Raw genomic sequence first — 21,332 nt, 5'->3', positions numbered from 1 at the left:
ATTAAGTGTAACTTCATTGTGTAAACACAAGATATTTTATTTCTACCATGTGTATGCGCTGTACATAGCAGCCAAGTATAAAAATAAGGGTGGGGTGAGGGAGGAAATGAATTAATCGTTCTCCAATTCTGAAGAGGAGAAAAGAAAAATAAAGAAAAGTTCACAATGTCAAGAGAAATTACACCTAACATTTTCCAGGCGTAAAACAAAGGTGCTTATGCTGAAATAACATCTAAAGGGACTGCACTTCATCATGCAATCACTTTGACCCATTCGTACAGAGTTGAACTTTCACAGGCAAAACCACAAAGTTAAAAATAGACTAGAAGTCTGCAGGATCAGGATTTAATACTAATTACAATTACTGCTGCAATGGAAAGGAGAAAGCTAAGTGATGTGGTCACTGCAAGGACAACTCATTAGTTTCGTTTCAGAAAACACAGTTCCTTGTAGCACATTCTAGCAAAAATAATGACTGTTGCACTTAAATACAATGATGTACCAAACACACGCTATCATCTCTTTCTTAAATTGAGAGGAAGCATTTTAAACTTACTGAGTTCTCATCCTCCATCTCTAGTATATACGAAATTCCTTCATCTGACGGTGTTCCTGAGGGTTTTGTCCACTGTAGGGATAACCAAGTAACTCCAGCATTAATCAGCAAAGGACTTGCTGGTGTAGTTGGGGCAGTGCCTGAGGTATGATACAGGACTTCTTCACTAAAACCACTGTGTATAATAAAACAGATAGTATGTAAAACTAACCAGACACAATAACCGATATCTAGAAAAACATCATTCTTACTGAACGCAGCTATGACAGTTTTTTGGATATGTACACAACTGGAAATCGGTACATGCGGATGACTTCACTTGCCCATGAAATCTATTGGTTATAAACAATTTGAACAAGGTTAACATACTCACAATTGAAAGATTCCTGCATGTGACATAATTACTATGTTTTGCTAACCAAAATGTTCCGCTTTTACATATCGTCATCTCTCTAAAACAGGAGAGCTCTATGCAAAACAGTGTACTAAGGCCTATTCAAAAATAAAAGCATGAACACATAAAAACATACATGGGAAGGCCCCAAAGTACTCTTTGCTTCCCAGGCAGCAATCGATGCAAACTATTACATGCTTCAAGTCTGTTCTGAAGCACTAGTCTCTACAGCGACTCAGAAAACAACAGAGTATTGTTATTCAGTGTTAAGTTTCTTTAAGAGTTGGCAATATGAAAGTAGAGTGTACACCAGACAGCCTCCGAACACAACTTTTAACCTTATCTGATGACTCTTAGGTAGGCATGGAGTGAAAATACAAGCAGTTACAGAAAGAGAGGTAGAGTGAAATGGAGGCATGCAAAGTCAGTACATGGGTGTATCACACAAACAGATGACAAAAAAAATTGTTCTCAGCTGGAGTTCATTCAGAAATTTGCTGCTTCTACATCACATCCGAAGAAACACTTGTAGGATTGAGAACTTGTCTAATTGTTTTGTAAACTGTACGAAACAAATGTCAAATATATAACTTTAATCTAAAAGCTACACACCACCGAAGTGAGAATTAAGAAGCCCTGAAAACAGAACTCATTGTGTGGCCTGAATAGCAGAACCAGTTAAAGACCTCATGTGTCCAAATCTGATAATCCTAGAAATCAAAATACAAAGACACCTTGACGTTACTTTCTCTTTTACTGAAACGACATCATAATATCACACAGGTCGTAAACTTTGGTCTGCTCTGGAGTCTTTTGGGCATTTAAAAAAACATCTCACAGACAATACCTTATCAAATATGCTGACAGCATCCAAAGCAGACGTGAAGTCTGTGTGGACGTGTAGGTTGTGAAATACACTGTGCCGCAGGAAATGGAAAAGTGCAAAGCAAGAGAAAGCTTTAAAGCAGGGGGAAGAGCACTTTCTTTTTGTGTTGCAAAAAGTTACAAGGAATTAATTCTCTGAAATGAAAACGATGTGATACTTACCATCTACCTATGGAGGAAAAAGTTCCAGCATTCCATAGTTGGGCTAAGAAAGAATGAAGGGAGGCTAGACAGATACTAAGCCTGTCTGTACTCACAGACAACTATTGAAGCACTTCACAAACAGATGCCAGGAAAAAAAAATCCGAATCACCTTATAAAGCCTTATCTCTGAAGCACTCCAACATCCATTGGAATCAACTAAGAGAGTTCCAGTAATTCTCACATGTGAAATGCTCTTAAACATTTCACGTAGAGCACACTGATACTACATTCTTTTAAATAAATTTTATTTTTCCAGCTTTGCCTGTGGTCAGAACTAAATTTAAAAAATATGAGTAACTCGAAGACAGAATAACCATTCCTGCTGGTAAAACCATTTAGCCAAAATTCAGTCTTCAGATAGCTAAGGTTTTCAACATACTTCATAAGGAATAAATTGGCACTCTGCATCAGCAAACATCGTTTCAAGAGACTTCTTAATTCAGTAATACCATAAAGACAATATAGTGCATCTTTACGAGGCAATGAAATACAGGTTAAGAAATCTATTTGGCTTGATTAGTTTAAAAAGGGTACTTAACTGATCACTGTCCTCCAATGCAGAAGGATCACTGTTCTCCTGCTTACACTGCAGTCGTGTTTATTTAATGTGTGTGGGTACTCCTAGAGGGTACCTTTACGATCAGAAGGGACCAGGAAACAGGAGGAGAACTTGAGCACCAGACCCTGCTTAACTGCCATCTCACTCCCTGCCAACTCTTTTGAAAAGTTTCAGTTAAATCTCATCAAGACAAGTCCAGGAACAACTCAGAGAACTCCTCATTCCAGAAGCATTTTCCAGAAGGCAGTAACATAAGAAAGACTTTGTTGGAGCACTCCGAAAGTTCAATCTGGACCACTATACAGTCCTCTGTCAGTAGCCCAAAGCAGGAGCCTAAGGAAAGACCTAAGAACAGATGCTGTATGCAACACATTCCCTGGGTACTCTCCAAAGCCTCCCAACACATGCATCTGAGACATCCTGAGGCAGCTGTAACTTTCATGTATTGAGCCTGCAGAAGATTTCTTCTATCCAGCATGAATTACACTCTTGGGTCTGGCTTCCTAGTTTTAAACTGTGCTTTGATGCTGTCCAAGCAGGCACTGCTCCCTCCGACACTCCCTTGTGCCAACTGAAGGACGCACAACACACAATCCATGTTACAAAAGCACCACTCTGGTCAGCTGTAGCACAATGCTAAAAATATTTCAAAGACTGATTTAAAAAAAATATGGCAATTGTACACTCACAGCTAGAGAAGCATTGATTTTATACCTCATAGGATCTAAAGGTCCAAGTGCTAGGACACGGTATAGATACAGGCAGCCTTATCTAGAGATAATGAATAGTAGTACTGACAGCATTAGTCAGCCTTATCACCAGAGGACCAAACAAGCATTACCAAGAGCTAATGCATCCAGCAGTGTAAGCCTAACCTGACAACATATTACTTTTGCTTTGTGTTTTTGAGTTCTTACTTACGTTCCCTACTGCAGTCAGATGCCATTCATTCACAAATTAAAAACAAAGTTTGGTGCTCTACGACTTGTGAAAAGTAGAAGTAAAAAATAATAACCACATATCCTAAGCATTTATAATAAGCTCTGGAAGCTCAAAAGAATTCAGCGGTATGGTAACACATTCTGCCCATTTCCCACAGCAACTGTGACTAATTGACTTAGGTAAAAGGACATATACAGGCAATGGGATAGGGCAAAACACAACATTCTACAGATAGACCTGCAGGATGCAGCATGGCTTCTGATGGGTTTCTCATCTTTTAGAATGGCCACCAACATTTCAGTAGAAGTGCATATTACATCGGACGCAACAGTCACAATTTCATTGAATCTGTGAGTCAGTGCAGTGTAGTGTTGAGAGAAAAATCCTACTGCAAGTCAGAGCAGCAAGGAGCAGGTTCAAGGTAACAACCTTCTGAGGAGGTCAGTGTGAGTCTACAAATGCTGAATCTAAAATCTAGCACAGCCTGAGCTGATTCCATGTGATAGCAGCCGGGATGTATGTGCCACGCTTGTGCTACCATTTTGTGTACAAAGGTGCTGTATGAAGGTTATAGAAGGCAGTTTGATAAATTAGGGCAAGTGGCAGAAGTAGCTGGACTACCTACAGGCGATGGCTACTTATAAAGGGGGCCGAGATCTGTAGCACTTACATGCTAAGTATGTACATATATTGTGGCAGTAATAATGCAGCCATAATAATGCCTAAACAGAACAGATTATGCCAGGAATCACCAAACAGCTGAAGTTAGAAAGGATTTCTGGAGGCCATCTTGTCCAACCTCTCTTGCTCAAGCAAGGCCAAGTGATTCACAGTACACAAGTAATCTGCAAACTGAATAATCCAATCACAGACGGTAACTTAACTATGTAAATCCTAGTTGGACAGAAGTCTTGTTTCTTTAAATGCCATCATGTGTTTTTCCAAAGCAAGCACACACATGCATGCAAATGCATTCCATATTTATGTATACAACAGTAATATTTACCTCATCCCCATGTCATTTTTGGCTGCTAGCCTAAAGGTGTACCCCATTGCTGGTGATAGTTTAGTAATCCTATACTGCTTCTGTTGGCCATAATAACACTGGCAAAACTCTCCATTTCCTTTTCCCTAAAAAGGAATAAATTAATCACATTATTCACCCTATTAAATATGTGTCCATCAATTAAAGCAACACACATATGTGAAGTAAACTTTTTTTTTGTAGCGTAACATGGCTAAAGAATCCCTCACACAGTGAGACTTTATATAAAACTTTGCATATGTATGAAATTAGAGACTTTTAAAATTCCCAGCTCCAAGGGGCTGGGAGGAGAAAGCAGTACAACACAGCTCAGCAGTCTCCCTCTGGGGAAAGCTGTTGGGTAGAAGCTGCAGATGTTTGTGGGGACAGAGCTGACCCAACCCTTTTATACCAATGAAAGGCTGTTACAATAAAGTGATCATTTATTGTCTACTCTCGAGAGAAGTATTGGCTAAAATGCCACCATTAAAAGTGGCAGAATCATGTAACTAAGAAACATCTGACCCTTTATATACCCTAAGAAGAAAATTGGGTAGTAACCCGGATTTCACACTTGCTGCAGGACTTATTTCTCATGTGCCTACACAAGCCCTAATTACGACACAACTTGAAGCACTCAGTCACAGACAGCTACTTTTGAAAACCACAGAAAGAAAAACAGAATAAATTGCTTACTTCATCCCATTCTAAAAGGTAACTGTGGATTTTAGAACCATTATCACAAGATGCCTGCAACAAGAAAAAGAAACAGAAATTCAAGCTGTAATTGGATACAAGATCACTTTAGGAAAGACGCATGTATGTATCAGTTCATGACATGACCAGTGGGGGACAAATGATGTTCCCTTTATATGACTGTTTCACTTGCCAAGACAGTCCTTGTTCTGTTTTTCTGCTCCCATCCAGAACATGCTTTCTTTTTTCTTTTTTTTTTTTCCATTTAGACTTTGATAAAGTATTCTGGCAGCAGTGTAAAATACACAGAACTTTTCTAAGCAGCTGGACTGCAGGTCTGTTCAAATCTCAGCCTTTCCAAGCCACTCCATTTGATGTGCACAAATAAGTCTATGTTTAGTAACAGAGGGAGAAATTGGTTTTTCAGTAGAGGAGAGGGCCAGAACACAAACCAGTGTCTCTTGTTCAAGCTCATTAACTTTAATTAAAAAGGCTCTAGGCTTTTCTGGGATTTTTTTTCTTTTTAATGAAGTCCACATTGAATCTGATAAACATACTTAAGACACAGAACAGTGGTTGAAAGTAGTATGATCGGCAAAATATTCTGTTTCAATAAACTGGCATTTTACTCACAGATCTGAAACTGATGAAGAGTTTTAAGTACCTGTTTTAAAGGTCTTAAGTAGTTCTTACCTTCCACTGCAAAGTAAGAGAATTTTTGGTCCGATTAGTTATCCTGGGCAGATTTGGAGCATCAGGTTCACAACTCATTGTGGTGAAACTCTCTACTTCTGAAGGACTCCCCTTTACACAGTTGCATTCCACTTGGACTCTAAATGTGAAAAAGAGTCAGAAATGTTTTACTTCAAAATCTGGGTATAAAATTGTCAAAGAAAACTGAGTATTCAGAATTAAGTTACTGCCTTCTATCTCGTTACATATTACTTTTATATATATGCAACTTAACCTGTGTAAACATCTTGGTTGCCAAAAGTAATGTAAAAGAAGAGCCATTTACTTTGGATCTTCACAATTATATTTGAAATACGCTCACTCTTTGCTGCACTTTGGTAGGGAAATGATGGTAACATCTTGCAGGCTTGTTATCTGTTGTAGATGTTCGAACTGATAACACAGACAATTATTCTGCAAGTGCTTTTGTGAGACAGGCACAATGAAGCTGTTAACGTCCTTTCCAAGAATCTTTTGCATTTAGTAGAGCTTACTGAGTTGCTTCACCCTGCCCTTTCCTTCGGGAAGGCTACGCACAGCTTTTCTCCTATTTCAGAAGAATGAGTTGTTGCCTCTGTCTCCAAGAGGAGTGGATTGCTTTGCTCATAGCTTTTCTCCAAAATGAAATAAAAGATTATTTTCTGGTCTTCTCCCCCCCCGCCCTCCTCCTTTTCCTAGCAGCTGCATAGCTATGCCTCGTTTCTTTCTTGGGTGAATCCACACATTACTTCCTACTGATTCACTCGTTTCTCTCAAAGACAAAAACAAAAAAACAAACCAACAAATAAAAAAAACCCCTTTCCTCTGATCACTGTAACATATAAGACTTGTGTCACCTGCTTATGAAGCATGAACAGCAAGTCATGGGAAATCTGACACTGTAGAATACATGAGCAGGGAGACCAAAACATCTAACAGTGCCTAATGTTGCACACAAAGTTATTTGTCTTTACAAACAGTTGCTGATATAAAATTTGTCCATTATCTTCATAGTTCAGTCTTTCTCATCTTCCTTTTTGGCAATGTTCAGACTGGCAGAATTCTAATTACTAGTTCAGGAAGAACTTAGATGGCTAAGTCATCTACTCACATGAATCCTCTGCAATGACCAGGAACAAATAAAATGGAATCTGGAATCTCAACATAGCCCGGTAGAAAAGGACTTTCACAGGGAAAAAATGTCCTGGACAACAACCTCTAAGCTCCATGCATTTTCAACTTAAATGTAAGTGGATAAAGTGCTTAAACATTAATAAAGATAGTAACAAAATCACAGAGAAACACTTGCATATGAAAGAGCTTCTAGTCATTTTACCACTCATTCTTCTTCTGAACACAGCGGCACACCATAAATGAGAAGGGTGTGATGAACAGACAACCTTGTTTGGCTTTCAGTTTGGTAGTGGACAAAACCCTGGAAAAGGCACTAGAAGGTGTAGGGTCCCTCACACTGAGGACCCAAAAATTAGCACTTCCCTCTGAGCAAATGGGAATCACGAGAGTACTGCATAACAACTGAGATCCTTCTCCTCCCCAGTGCACATGGAAAGAGGCACATTTCTGACTCATATCCTTCTGCTCCCTTTCCTTCCTACCAGCTGCCTCTAAATAGCTTCTGAGCATAAAAGTCCTGGGATTTTCCAGAATGGCCTGCTGGAACAAGGAGAAAGCAGCATGAAGTAGCCAGTAGGAAGAACATTCTCGTGCAAGGCACCTTCTAGTACTTGTAAGGAAATGGCAAGCAAAAGGAAGCACCATTGGTGCATGGCTCAAAGGAAATAAAAAGGTCACTGCATTGGCATGAAGTGACAAGTAAAGAGCATGGATATTGAGTGGGGTAGCAAAAAATGTCATGTGCTCCAAAATTGATCATGTGATGAACTAAACAAAAAAAGTTGACTTAAAAATGGTAATATTTCAACTACCATTGTGACTCAAAGGAGGGTATCAAGAGATAAAGACAATTTCTGAAGGTTTCTGCAGTCAAAGGTACAGACAGAATGAAACTTCTAATACGTTCCCATGGAATTCAGTTATGAGGAAAGGAAGATACTCACTTTGCATGGTAATCAGTTGCTGGCCTGAGATCATTTACAGTAACTTTATTTTCTTCTCCACTGAAAAGAAGTACAATTTTGTTAAAGAGATCATTTTAGAATCACATGCATTTATAAAAAGGCATGCATCTAACCTATCCGCTTAACACTCCTTGTAAGGAGCATACTTGTCAATAGATTGTTTCTGTTGCTAAGCATGCTAAAATGAGGACACATTTGTCTTGGAATTTTATGGGCTTCCCTTGCTTTGTTTCTGTTTTTTTTTGCCTTTTTTGTTTTTAAATAAAAGTTACCTTCTTCCTTAGTCAGTTATACCAGCTGACGTGCTGGAGTGCGTGCAAGTGTATGTTATTAGAAAAAAAGTACCAAATAATTGGGACCCATAGAAACATGGATATTTATAACTCTTCAGCCTTACAAACATCATTACCTAAAGCTGTATATGATTGCATATACCTACTTATTAGAGCCTAGTAAGCAGAAAAGACACCTATGAAACATCTATTACTCTGCTTTTACTGATTCAGCCTAGGTTACAAAAGCTCTTTTCATCTAGTTTCTAAGGCAGGGATATCCAACCTGTGATTCATGAGCTGCTCCTAAGAAATTCATGGAAGATGACCAATATAAACTCCCTAAATACAAGGATTTGTCATTACTAGATAGCTCTGTATCTTTAATGATTAATTTTACTGTTACATTTCTTCAAGTTGCAAGAAAAAAACCAACATGATTAAAAACCAATGTATTACGAATTAAACAGATTGAGAATTTAGTTTGTTTCCATGCTGTTAGAGTTGTGCTATGTGAGAATCTACTTTATGTCATAAAGTAACGAGTCTCTTGCCAAGCAGAAGGAAGGAACACCCTTAGTGGGAGGAGAGACAAGTACAGGAGTAAATAAACACATGCAAAATTTGCATCTGTCACCATTTGTGTACCTTGCTACTTGAAAGGCTGAAATTTCTACTGCAGCTGATGTCAGTACAGGTAGGTGACATTCAAACATGTTCAACACCAAACAGTTTTCAACTTATAATTACTGATATGGTATGGTATTCAGTAATGAAACAACCATTTCAAGTGAAAAAAACACCTTGTTCAAAAAGAGCTGTTGCACAAAACTGCTGATCATTTAAATCTCCAAACAACGAACAGATTTTAATGAGATTTTAAGCCACACAATTAAATGCAGCAGCTACAAAATAAAGGAAATGAACACCTACATATATACAGTTTTGTATTTTCCATCTTTCCCGGTATTTGAAATCATCACTTCGTAAGTATAAACCCCTGGTATGTTGCTCTTGTCGGTGTCTTCTCCGACATCAGTGGATGGAGGTGACCACATAAGCAGTGCTGTTCTTGCCTGAATGTCTGACACCTGTAGAAATAGAATTTTTGAGACATCTGCCATTTAAATGCTGTTGTATATAAACAGAAGAGAAAAAAAAACCATGCATCATTAGCAAATCAGAGTATTTATACTGATGTATGAGCTACTGATTAGTTTTTACAGGTGAAATGTAGATGCGGTACTGAGGGACGTGGTTAGTGGGCATGGTGGAGATGGGCTAATGGTTGGACTACATGATCTTAAAGGTCTTTTCCAACACAGGGCTGATTGCAAAGTAATGAATGCCACCTAGTGGGCTACAGTGGTTAGGTGCAGGAACAGGATGTCCAGGGAAGCAGTTTGTATGTTGCACCTGCCTACTATTACCAATCATTTCAAAAGAACTGACAACACGTTATACGAAATGACTAGTTTCACAGTATCACTGTCATATATATATATGTAAAAAGATGTATTTTAAATAGTTGCTTTTGGAGACCTACTACCAGAGTGTGAGAATCAAAATACTATTCTTACAGCTGGTGCTCTTAACCCAAATGAGTCAGCTTTGAGACTGAAACAGAGAAAATGGGTTATTGCCAACAGACAGGTTTTATTCCTATTTTCCAGGTAGCATCTCTTGTTCTATCAGTTAAGCCTACTTGCCCCTAGCTGCTATGGATTTGAACATCAGATCTCCCTGTCCTTTCTGCAGTTTTCTTACGTATTTGAAGACTCCCCTCACTTGCCTGAATCTCTGATCATTTTCACGCTCCTCTTTGATTATTTACTTCTGTTCCATTACCTTCAATGCTTTGCCCAGAATTGTATGTAAGACTCGATCTAATGCTTTTCTAGTGCCAAACTGTCTTATACACTTCATAGATCACACTTCTCTATGTACACCCTAGTATATCTTTTACACAGAGTAAGTGAGGTGGTTGGTATGAATGAAAGCTGGCATTGTGTCTTATTGGAACATTCAAGCATTAGAGGTTTCAGCTGTTCACTAGAGAGTTAAGAGAGTGGGACATCAAAGACAACATTACAGAGTAATATTCAACTCACAGAACTTAGACTAGTGAAATTAAACAAGGAGCATAGTGGAAATCTCTTATGCTGCAACAAAAGCCAAGAAAGAACATTTAATCCCGTTCTTAAGTCTCTGGAAGAGAAGTTGTTACCCTGAGTGATTCACCCAGGGCAAACATTTGCTGGTCAACTGAAAAAAGACAGACCTTCTGTAAGGCATCTGAAACAATAGATGACAACTGTTCACACAGCGACACAATGAAACTATATTACACACCAAGCTAAAAATCAGCCACCATGTAGGTTGTTCTGGTTGTTTTACTTTGTGCAAACAGGGTATGTGACTAAACAATGTTATGAAGATCCGAAGCTTTGCTGTGGCCAATTTGCCAAAGTTTATAGTGCAACAGCCAGTGTAATTCAACATGAACAGAAATGCAGAGTGAAAAGTATTTGCAGAAGTTGGGAATTAAGGATATCTTAAAGCATAAAAAGCAGCAGTGTATACATTAAAAAAAAAGCTTCTATAAATTCTTTTGTACATACATATGTGCATATAGGGAAAAAGGAGGAAAACATTAGTAAATAAGCTACACTTTATTAGAATTTACAAGGGAAGAGATTCAATGAAATAAAAACAGCTAACAGGATTAAAAACAGAAGATATTTTAAGACATCCATTAGGAAAGCTCCAAGTCAGGCACTGCTCTATTTCTGCTGGATGTACAAGTTAAAAGTTGTGAAAGAAAGATCTAGCAGCTATTTCCAACTTGTATTTGCAATGAGGTAGAAATCCATATTCACCCCACACAACATTGTAGCTGGACTAGAAAATGAACAACCCGCAGCAGTCGATGGTGCCCAGTGAAACTGGATGCTCAGCAATAAACCAGGTGGTCACACGCTGGTTCCCTTTCTGTGACGTACACGCATGTTAAACCAAGCAGTGGCAAGAAGCTGAACCTAAACTAAAAAGCATTGCTGAAGAGCACTGGGGAGTGAACGACTTAAGAAATAAGTGTAAGGGTTGCACACCTGAGGGTCTGGGAGAAACCTGCCCAAGTTGTGACAGTCATTTATTAATGAGTTCACTAAGCAATTATTCAATATTGTCCTTTATCCTTGATGATCAGAAATACCCCGATACTTGACTAGTCAGAGCTTCAATATGGGAACTAATCTCTTAGAGTTTCAGAAATCCCCATCATTTCTCAAGTGCAGAACACCAGCATATTATCAGTTATCTCTGTGATACATGGAGGGAAAAAGTATTTCTGAAGAACAAAGATTAAAATCAGAAGTATCCACTGCCCAATCTGAGACACTCAGGAGTAAATTTGAAGAACTTCATCTTACTAATTACTTTGTATACTTATTCGAGCAACTGTAGTTGATTTTGGCTGCAGCCATGAACATACACCAAGGTCCCTGATGAAAATGGACCTTGGTGTACTGTTGGACAGTTGACTGAGTATGAGCCAGCAGTGTGCCCAGGTGGCCAAGAAGGCCAATGGCATCCTGGCTTGTATGAGAAATGGTGTGGTGAGCAGGAGTAGGGAAGTCATTCTGCCCCTGTACTCAGCATTGGTGAGGCCTCACCTCAAGCACTGTGTTCAGTTTTGGGCACCTCAGTACAAAAGGACATGGAGGTACTGGAGCAGGTCCAAAGAAGGGCAACGAGGCTAGTGAAGGGCTTGGAAAATCAGCCCTATAAGGAGAGGCTGAGGGAGCTGGGGTTGTTTAGTACTTATTACTCTCTTCCAGTACCTGAAAGGTGTTTACAGTGAGAGTGGGGTAGGTCTCTTCTCACTGCTGACAGGTGACAGGACGAGGGGAAATGGCCTCAAGTTGCGCCAAGGTAAGTTTAGGTTGGACATTAGGAAACACTTCTTTACAGAAAGCGTGGTTAAACACTGGACTAGGCTCCCCAGGGAGGTGGTTGAGTCACCGTCCTTGGATGTGTTTAAGAGCCGTCTGGATGTGGTGCTCAGAGATACGATTTAGCAGAGGGTTGTTAGAGTTAGGGTACTACCGTTAGGCTGCGGTTGGACTTGATGATCTTTGAGGTCCTTTCCAACCTGAGTAATTCTATGATTCTATGATTCTGTGCTTCTTCAAAAGCAGATTACAATACTTAGACCATAACACTGAGGAAAACTGAGGTGGGCATGTCTTCATTTGAAGTCCATCTTGCACAAGTTAATCTCCTTTTTAAAGATGTGCCATTTGGGTAAAAAATTAAATAACATAAAAAAGAGCAGTTTTAATATGTGCCAGCTGGATTGCACATGGTACTTAACTGGTAAGTAAACAGCATCATGTTCTAAAAGAACACACATGAGCTACAAAACATGATGTACTCCCATGGACTTCATAATGCCATGTAACCAGAAACTATGAGTGCCTATCCCTTCTTCTCATTAAACATCTGGTCTTCATTTTACTTTTGTCTTTTCAGTTCCTCTTGTCTTCTCTTGTACTTCCTTTGCCACTTGCTTAGTGAACGTGATGGCTGGTGCAGACTGCTTGAATGCCGAGGAGTCAATATAGTTCATAAAACATCACCCAACAGGAGTCTGGAAGAAGCAAGGCTCATGTGCCCCATAATGGCACAGGACTGACAAGAGATACATGAATGAAAACACACCACAAAGCACACTGAGACATGGGGAAGCACAACACTCCGGGTCTCCTAAAGGAGGATTTGGTGCAGTGGACACTGTACTGGGCAGCACCTGCATGAGGGTGTGGTAGCAAGGGTAATGGGAGGATGGTTGGACTAGATGATCTTGTAGGTCCTTTCCAACCTTGTGATTCTATGACTCTATGACCATCTGATCATCTGACTGCCATCACAGCTGGTATCTGGTATTCCCTGTGCTAGCACTGAAGTTCAGCAAGGAACTGGGAGCTTATAATGCATCAAGAAAATCATGGCAGAATCCCCATATACAAGAAAAACATTAATCAAAATCCTGCAGAAATACTTCTGATGATAATTACAATCAGAAGGTGTAGAAAAACAATCTCCCTGTTCACTTGTGGGAGAGTGAGGACAGTATTTCCTTGGAGAAACTGTGGGAGGCTTGCTTCTGATCATGCAAGGCCTCAGCAGGGAATACAATCTCCCTTCCTCTCATCTGATCACATTCCCCAAGGTGCAACATTGGCTAGCCTTCCACTCATCCACAGTCCTGACTGTCCTTGGCCTTGGCAAAGAGTAAGCTGCTCTGAGTGCTGCTGCAAGTCTGGCTTTTTGCTTGTGCGCTCTTTGGCTTGTAGCAGATGACTGCTGCCTAGGCCTGTGATCTCCTGCAAAGAGGTCTTCTGCAAAGAGAGCACTTGCAGGCACACAGCTACACGCAGTGAAATTCAAGAAAGGTCATGGGTGGGGGGGAAACAGCGAAACTAGTCGTACTTGCCTGTAGGGGATGGATGGATGAATATTCTGAGTGGAAGGAAGCAAAAGGAAACAAGACAGAGATGCACTGGGACACTACTGCTTTTTTTCTATGTCCTCTGCCAGCACAGCTGATGTGACACGTTTAATACACTTCTCACTGTCTCCCTCTAACTGCCCTAGCATGCTCAATTATCACTCCCCATGCCAGTGCAGTCACTTCAGACACTCCTGACTTGGATGGCATCCCGTATGCCATGACTACTGGGCAGAAGGCTGTGCATATATATGTTTTCTAGAAAACTAGGCCCTTCACTTTAGTCAGGACAGAAAGCATCACCCACGTTCTCCGGAAGCTAAGGTCACAGCTCACATCCATGATGTGAGAACACTGTTGCCCTGTGTGTCCAAGTGCCAGCACTATCTCACAGTAAGTTAACCGTGAAGTAAAACTTCTTTCTGTGTCCATTCTGATGTGGTTAGAGTAGGCACATGTTCCTTTTCTAAGACAGCCTCTTGTGATCAACAGTCAAAAGGAGCCTAAGGCACCAGTCCCTTTAGCTACACAGCCCTGTACAGTCCTGATCCCTTCTGAAAGCAGATCTATTTGTTCTGTGAATTGCAGGGTCCATACAGAAAAAACACCAGCATTTTACCATATTAAAAAATAAAAATAAAAGCTATTGTAATCTTGCACACAATAGCCCAGCATTAGTACTAAATCTTCAATGCTTCACTTTGAAAATAGAATACGATTCTATATTCTACTAATAATATTACGATGCATATCTTCCTAAAGTGTAACACTCAACACCAAAAGTCTTGCATAAGTCTCTACTGCTTGCTGTAACACAGTGATAGCAACTGGCATTTAGTATCATCTATGGAGATGAAATGCACAGCTGGGCACTGAAGTAACAGGCTGCAAAATAAAACCTCTGCTGGTGAATCTCTCAAGTACCTGCTGTCAAAAAGATGATGAGGTTTAGGAAAGCTGGATTACATCCAAGGTCCTGGACAAAACTTAATGCTAGCAGATACAGACCTATGTTCATTCCTCACAGCCATAACCTTTTCTGATCTTTTTTTTTTTGCATCTTTTTGAAGTTTGGTCCGAACCATTGGTTCTTCATTCCAGTCTGTACTCATTTATTTATTCCATACCATTCTTCTTTAGTCTTCTTTTTAAATTCTGCTGCCCCTGTCTCACAAATCTAAGTTCTTTATAGGGAGAGTGGTGATGTGCTGCAACAGGCTGCCCAGAGAGGTTGTAGATGCTCCGTCCCTGAAGGTGCTGGATGGGGCCCTGGGCAACCTGGTCTAGCACCAGTTCTGGAGGTTGGTGGCCCTGCCTGTGGCAGGGGGGTTGCAACTTAATCATCCTTAGGGTCCCTTCCAACCCAAGCTATTCTATGATTCTATGATCTTCACCCTTCCTAGGGAGGGAGTTTCAACCTCCTGGTACTGCCCATCATCCCCTCCGCTCTCATTCTTACTAACAGCGCATTCAGACTCCCACAACCCTTCCATTATCAATCTGCTTGTAAAAATAACAAACAGAAAAGCCACCTGTCCTTTCAATAGTTCACACCCACAATTCTATTTGCTTCTTGTCTCATTTTCTGAAGTTGGATTCCTCATCTATTTTAGGATCCCTCAGTCTTGATTGTCCTTTGGATCTGTACTCTTTGTCAGAAGCTGTCTCTGCTCCTCACTTTCTTTCTCCATTTTCAAACCTTAACCTTCATAAGCATTCTTTCCAGTCCCATTTTATTCTCCAAAAATTCTTTTTATTGCTCCTCCACCAGCTCTGGTTTCCAAGGACACCCTGTTCAGTGCTCTTGAACTTGACTGTTACGGCTGCTATCTGCATCCTAGCAGCAGCCAGGCTCAGCTTACTCCTATCCATTTCTCCATCTCATTTCCCTCAATCATTACTTACAGAATTTGACATAGGGGCACCAAAGAAATGCTGTATCATTCTGATGCCTGGACACAGCAGGACTCTGAGCATTTAGGACTGCAGTTATTTATCCCTGCTCAGCCATTGCAGCACCACAGAATCACAGAATGGTTGGGGTTGCAGGGCCCTCTGGGTCCTTCTGCTCCAGCCCCTGCCCCAGCAGGGACACCCAGAGCAGGGTGCCCAGGGCCACATCCAGGAGGCTCTGGGAGATCCCCAAGGAGGAGACCCCACAGCCTCTGGGCAGCCTGTGCCAGTGCTCCGTCACTGCACAGCACAGAAGGGCTCCTGGTGTTCAGAGGGAACCTCCTGTGCTCCAGTTTGTAGCCATGGCCTCTGGTCCTGGCACTAGGCAAGAGGAGGAAGTGTTTAGCCTAGGGAAGAGAAGGCTCAAGGGGGATCTTCATCAATGCATATGAATACCTAAGGCTGTATGACTGTAATGAAAAGAATTTCACATATTAAGTATCGAGACAATTTTGGCTTCATAAGTGTTAATATATTAAAAATTACTTTGGTCATTTACATTTCAGTCAATGAAAGTTATGTGAGTTTTTATTAATGCTGAGATCTGAAGAATTGAACTTGGACAGAGAAAAGGAGGCATCACTGTATAATATAGCAACAGATACACTCTGATTTTATAGAAAGCTGTAACTACTTACCACTGGCTTGGCTATATTAGAAAGAAGTGCTTCAAGTGCTTTTGTTTCTTCATCCTTTTCTTGAAAAACAAAATCAAAGCAAACAAAGTACCCGTGAATCATTGTTCAGTGACTTTCTATTGAAACAGCTCTTCAACAACTGCATGTAGACTGAAGTATGCATAAAACAACACCATGTCAACTTGCATTCATCTAGGGCAACGTAAAACTGAAAGAGCTCCCATAGTTATCGTTCACTTTAATTCTAAATCTGTTTTACAGTTTAACAGAATACAGAAAAGATGGTTATCTTTTACCACTGTATAACTTGAAACTATTGCTCTGGGGAATTTAACCTCATGGCTGACATCCGGCAGATTTCTGTTTGGAGAGAGACAAGTTACAGTAGCTTAAAATATCTTACTGTCCATCACCTGGAGGACTGCTGGTAACGCTGTTGGCCTCCATCAATTACTGAAGTGGTAAACCTCAGCTACACCACAGTGAAAAGACTTAAGGCGTTATGCTTCAGCTGAAGGTATATCTGAATTTTACAGAGGACTGAGTAAGTCTGTAGAAAATGTCTGTAGGTGCTTTCTCTTGCACAGCACAAAAATGTTAACAGCATATTTTGCCACCTGTGCCTTGGCGAAGTCTGTTTTAATAATAAACGTACTTCATAAGGAAAACACGAAGTCACAAGGACAAGTGTGAAGGCTATTTTTCTACATAAGTCCTTCTATAATGAGGTGGTAAAGACACACATCATGTCAATCTCATAGAACAACAATACTTGTTCTATAAAATATTCCTCTTTTAACTAGTTCAGGGTAGATCTCCTGATCACACTTTCTCTGCAATATCAGACAGGCCATCAGTATTCAGCTGCTCCTCAAAGCAAAAGCAACAACAACTTTTGCAGCAGAACACAGACTTTTATTTACACAGCATTAAGAAGTATAACTAATAAAATCTGCCCAAATCTACACGGAGACTTGCACAACAGTAGTTTTGTTTGCTTAGGCACATTATTTCAATGAGAGGAGCAGGCTGCTCATCCTTAACTCCATTCCATGTAAGTCAGTGTAGTTACAGGCTGACCCAAGACTGTCAAAGCATGGTGTTGAACCTACAAATGATGTGTTCAGCCAGACACCAGACTAGCAAAACATATATATATATATATACATATATACAGGAAAAATATTTTAAAAGTATAAGTTACATGTATATTTTATTAACACTTACCTTCTATTTCTACGTCTGTCTGAGAATTGCTTTTTCCTTTACCCACTGACTTGCTTTTGGTAGAACCTGTGCTTATACCAGCTGTGTCCTGTCCTTTTGTAAGTCCATTAGGTTCACTTGTAGGAGAAGGACATTTCTGAGGAGATGATGGAGGACTGTTTAATTTATCCTTCTGAGTTCCATGCCGATCTTTTAATTTTTTTTGTAACCTTTCATATGTTTTACTAGACCTTTCATCTCTAAAGTTGGCTCTTCCATGTGCAGGCAGGGTATCTAAATGAAAGTTAAATAAGCAAATAAATCACAAAGAACAGAATGTAATCAAAAATCAATTTAAAAATGCCACGTGAGCTAAGCGTATGCTTGTGTGCAAAAATACATCTATATTCCTACTATAAAACGGAGCTGTCCAGCAAGTAAAATTATACATGGTAATTGGATCTTAATGACCTGTTAGAAGAGAAAGCACAATCTTTCCTTCTCATGTCATTTTTCCACTTAAAAATTAATGGTAAAATCTTTCTATATTCTTCTGTGAGCTGTAAGGTGCAGAATAAAGTCAACACAGTCCTCCTCCTATAAGTACTTGATTGCAAGGTAGGAAACTTGCCCTGATGCTGAATACAAAAAATACAGAAGTTTTAAGTTTGAGAACGCAACTAGACCTCTATTGCATGGCTAGGTCCTGTAAGTACACTGGACCTGTATAGGGTAAACAGGCATTGCTGCAGCCCCAGCAAGGGGGGCTAAGTCAGAACATGGCTTCGGAAAAGGTCAGTCCTACATATAATGCTACACAGAAAAAAGAATCAGTATACTTAATGGATAACTGAAGAGACAAGTCAAATTAGTGCAAAGAACTTCTTCTGAAATAAGAAGTTTCAGCAAAAAGACTGGCATCCTCATAAAATGTTTTTGCACAGCTCCCGTTCAAGATATAGTCTTATCCGCATGATAAAGCATATATGTCAACATCACAGACTGCAGAAACCAGTAGAACACCATTTCCTTTGATAGACCTTGCAATGCTTTATGAGCTACATACCCAAATCCCCATACATTTGGGACGTGTGATACTGTGGAATGTACTGCGTCGCCATGTCACCGGCCCCGGTCACTGGTGAGTAGATATGACGCGGTGGAGGGGGGATCATGGCTGGGAGAGGAAGGAAGCCAGGCAGTGGAGGATGAGGAGGCCTGTGTATCACTGCGTGACCACCAGGATGAAATTCTGGAGCCTGGGGAACCACCACAACCCTTCGAACGCCGTTATCCTCAATAACCTGTACAGTGAGAGACCGTGCACACAGACAAGAGCTTAGCACTGAGCAAAGAATGAATAAAGCAATAATCAGTAGAATCATAGTATGGCCTGGGTTGAAAAGGACCAAATGATCATTGAGTTTCAACCCTCCTGCTATGCGCAGGGTCGCCAACCACCAGACCAGGCTGCCCACAGCCACATCCAGCCTGGAATAATGTCTTACAAACAACTAGATATACTTCTGGCATTAACCTAGCTTGTCCCCTGTGCCCTATTTCCATCCTCATTCATGCACAGTGTATGCTACACTGCTCCTAGGGTTTGTTCTACAGTATAACAACTAGATGGCTCCCTGCAAGTGATCTGATAGATGGATGGACTTCACACAGCACAAGTGGAGAGAAAAAGGCATAACATACTCTTTGCTGTATGCCCAACACAGTCCTCCAATGCTAACGTGGGAGACCTCTTGTCAGCATGTAGCAGCCTCAGTCTGCACCAAGCTGTTAAAGCAAAACATACCTAGCAGGATAGTAGTCAGCCCTCTCACTCCTTTAAAACTCAATGTAGTTTAAAACAAGTTGTTTTTCCTCTGTTACATTATCTTGCATCCTGACTGAAAAAAAAAGAACTTTCATGGCAGTCTCTGCTTGCTGTAAAAAAATCTCCCTGGCAAACAAGAGATGTGACAGAACAGCCTTCTGCCCTGAGCCATGCTGCCAGAAGTTCAATCTCATCATGAGGGTAAATGTAGACAGGTAAGATGCAGGCAGCTGAGGATTTCTGTGTACAGTACACATAGCATATGTGGGAGGGTGTCTCACACAGGCAAAGACACATACTGTAGAAGTACTGAAGCAGAAAATGATCATCCCTAGATAAGGGTTAGTAATCAGCTGGACCAGTAATGGGGTCACCCGCTGAAGCACACCACAGATAGAAAACACTGCCACTGTGACCCTCTCTACAACTTTGTATTGTTAGTAGTCAATGTATAAATAAATACGACTGTTGGTAATACCCAGAGATGGTCCTGGCATGATTTGTCTCAAATGCATTGTGGGGTTAATAACCTTAGCACCTGGGATTCCAATGAACACACTGCTCTCCAGTTCCTAGTAAAATGCTGCAAAACAATGCCATATGAGGACTGCAAGGTAAGCTTCTGGATGAAATGTTTATCCAGGATATTAGGAGAATGATGAAGGAATCTAGAGTATCACAACTATACTCAAAAGCAGGGAACAAGGCAACCTTATGCTCTAAGTTTTCACTTAGTATTTTCACTTTGGTATTTGGAGTCAGGTGGAACGTGTACATGTACACCAATGAGTATGTGGGGCAATAGGAACAGATCGGGAGATCAAAGCACTTGGTGCCAAGCTTCTTTGACCTCCACAGTTTGAGCTTAACATAATTATGCCTGGGTAGCTCTAGTCCCATCCTCTGGTATAAACACTTCCACTGGGCCTATGACAGAGAGCTGCCTGAAGGATGGAACGTTGTTTTTGCCATTTTATCATTAGAGATTAGTGTGCATCTGTTACTCATTTGGAATGGAATTCCTAGTTTTATTTTCTCTGACAGCAATCTAATTTGCACATTCCCAAATCATCCTGCTAGCTGAACCAATGCAGAGTAAGTGAAGATGGTCTAGGAAATTGTTAAAGCTTTCCAACTTTAGCAAGAAAGAAAATGATGTAGACGTGGCTGGGGCTGTATGGTTCTGCTGTAATGTATAACAAAGATCTTTACGTATAAGCCTGGTCTGGTGGTTGGTGACCCTGCACGTAGCAGGGGGGTTGAAACTCGATGATCATTGTGGTCCTTTTCAACCCAGGCCCCATATGATTCTATGAATACTCAGAAGACAGAAGCGTGTACACAATGGAGTTGATCCCACTTATGTAAATGGAGCTGGAAATTAATACAAATGATCTAAGTGAACATATAAATAGCACGTGTTTGGTTTTTTTTTTTTTTTTTGTAGGTTCACTATTTTCATTATGTAGAAACTGCCTCTTACTGGGAAAGAGTAACATTGCAAAGACAACGCTCTTCATATCTGTGCAGTGATAGCTGAATGGTACCTAAAGGCAGGACATAGTAATAGCAGTAAATAACTACAACTGCTGCTTTCCAACTACGTTCCCTAACTACTGTAGTTTTTGTCATTTGAGTCCCTTTTGCTTACACAAAGAAACTCCAATTTATCACAAACTCATCTGCAGATTTGGTTTAAAAACAGGCTACTTAAGACTGTCAGCAGATCCAAGAAAACAAACAGATTATGAACTAAGCAACTCGGAAATAGATACCCAACTCATAGCAGCAGGGACCTTAAGCTATGTCTGTAACTGCGCCTCTACATTCAACATCAACTCAACTGCAGGCTC

The 21,332-nt window shown here is 40.4% G+C and overlaps 1 protein-coding gene across 10 annotated transcripts in view; it reads right to left on the bottom strand.

The window, feature by feature from the left end:
• Positions 1–21,332, bottom strand: part of FNDC3A (fibronectin type III domain containing 3A) — a 114,294-nt gene that overhangs the window by 25,318 nt on the left and 67,644 nt on the right. For all 10 annotated transcript variants that reach the window (XM_046941661.1, XM_040699830.2, NM_001012826.3 and 7 more), the window contains 9 exons: positions 18,718–18,955; positions 17,673–17,945; positions 16,446–16,504; positions 9,276–9,433; positions 8,050–8,109; positions 5,954–6,092; positions 5,261–5,314; positions 4,547–4,671; positions 557–731 (listed from right to left, as the gene is read on the bottom strand). In XM_046941661.1, the coding sequence (XP_046797617.1) occupies positions 557–731; positions 4,547–4,671; positions 5,261–5,314; positions 5,954–6,092; positions 8,050–8,109; positions 9,276–9,433; positions 16,446–16,504; positions 17,673–17,945; positions 18,718–18,955 (1,281 nt within the window). The remainder of the gene's footprint in view (positions 1–556; positions 732–4,546; positions 4,672–5,260; positions 5,315–5,953; positions 6,093–8,049; positions 8,110–9,275; positions 9,434–16,445; positions 16,505–17,672; positions 17,946–18,717; positions 18,956–21,332) is intronic.

The sequence above is a fragment of the Gallus gallus genome, chromosome 1, assembly GCF_016699485.2.
Source record: "Gallus gallus isolate bGalGal1 chromosome 1, bGalGal1.mat.broiler.GRCg7b, whole genome shotgun sequence".
In the NCBI taxonomy this organism is placed as follows: Eukaryota; Metazoa; Chordata; class Aves; order Galliformes; family Phasianidae; genus Gallus; species Gallus gallus.
The sequence above is the reverse complement of the archived record's forward strand: the minus strand, read 5'-3'. Positions and strand labels throughout refer to the sequence as shown.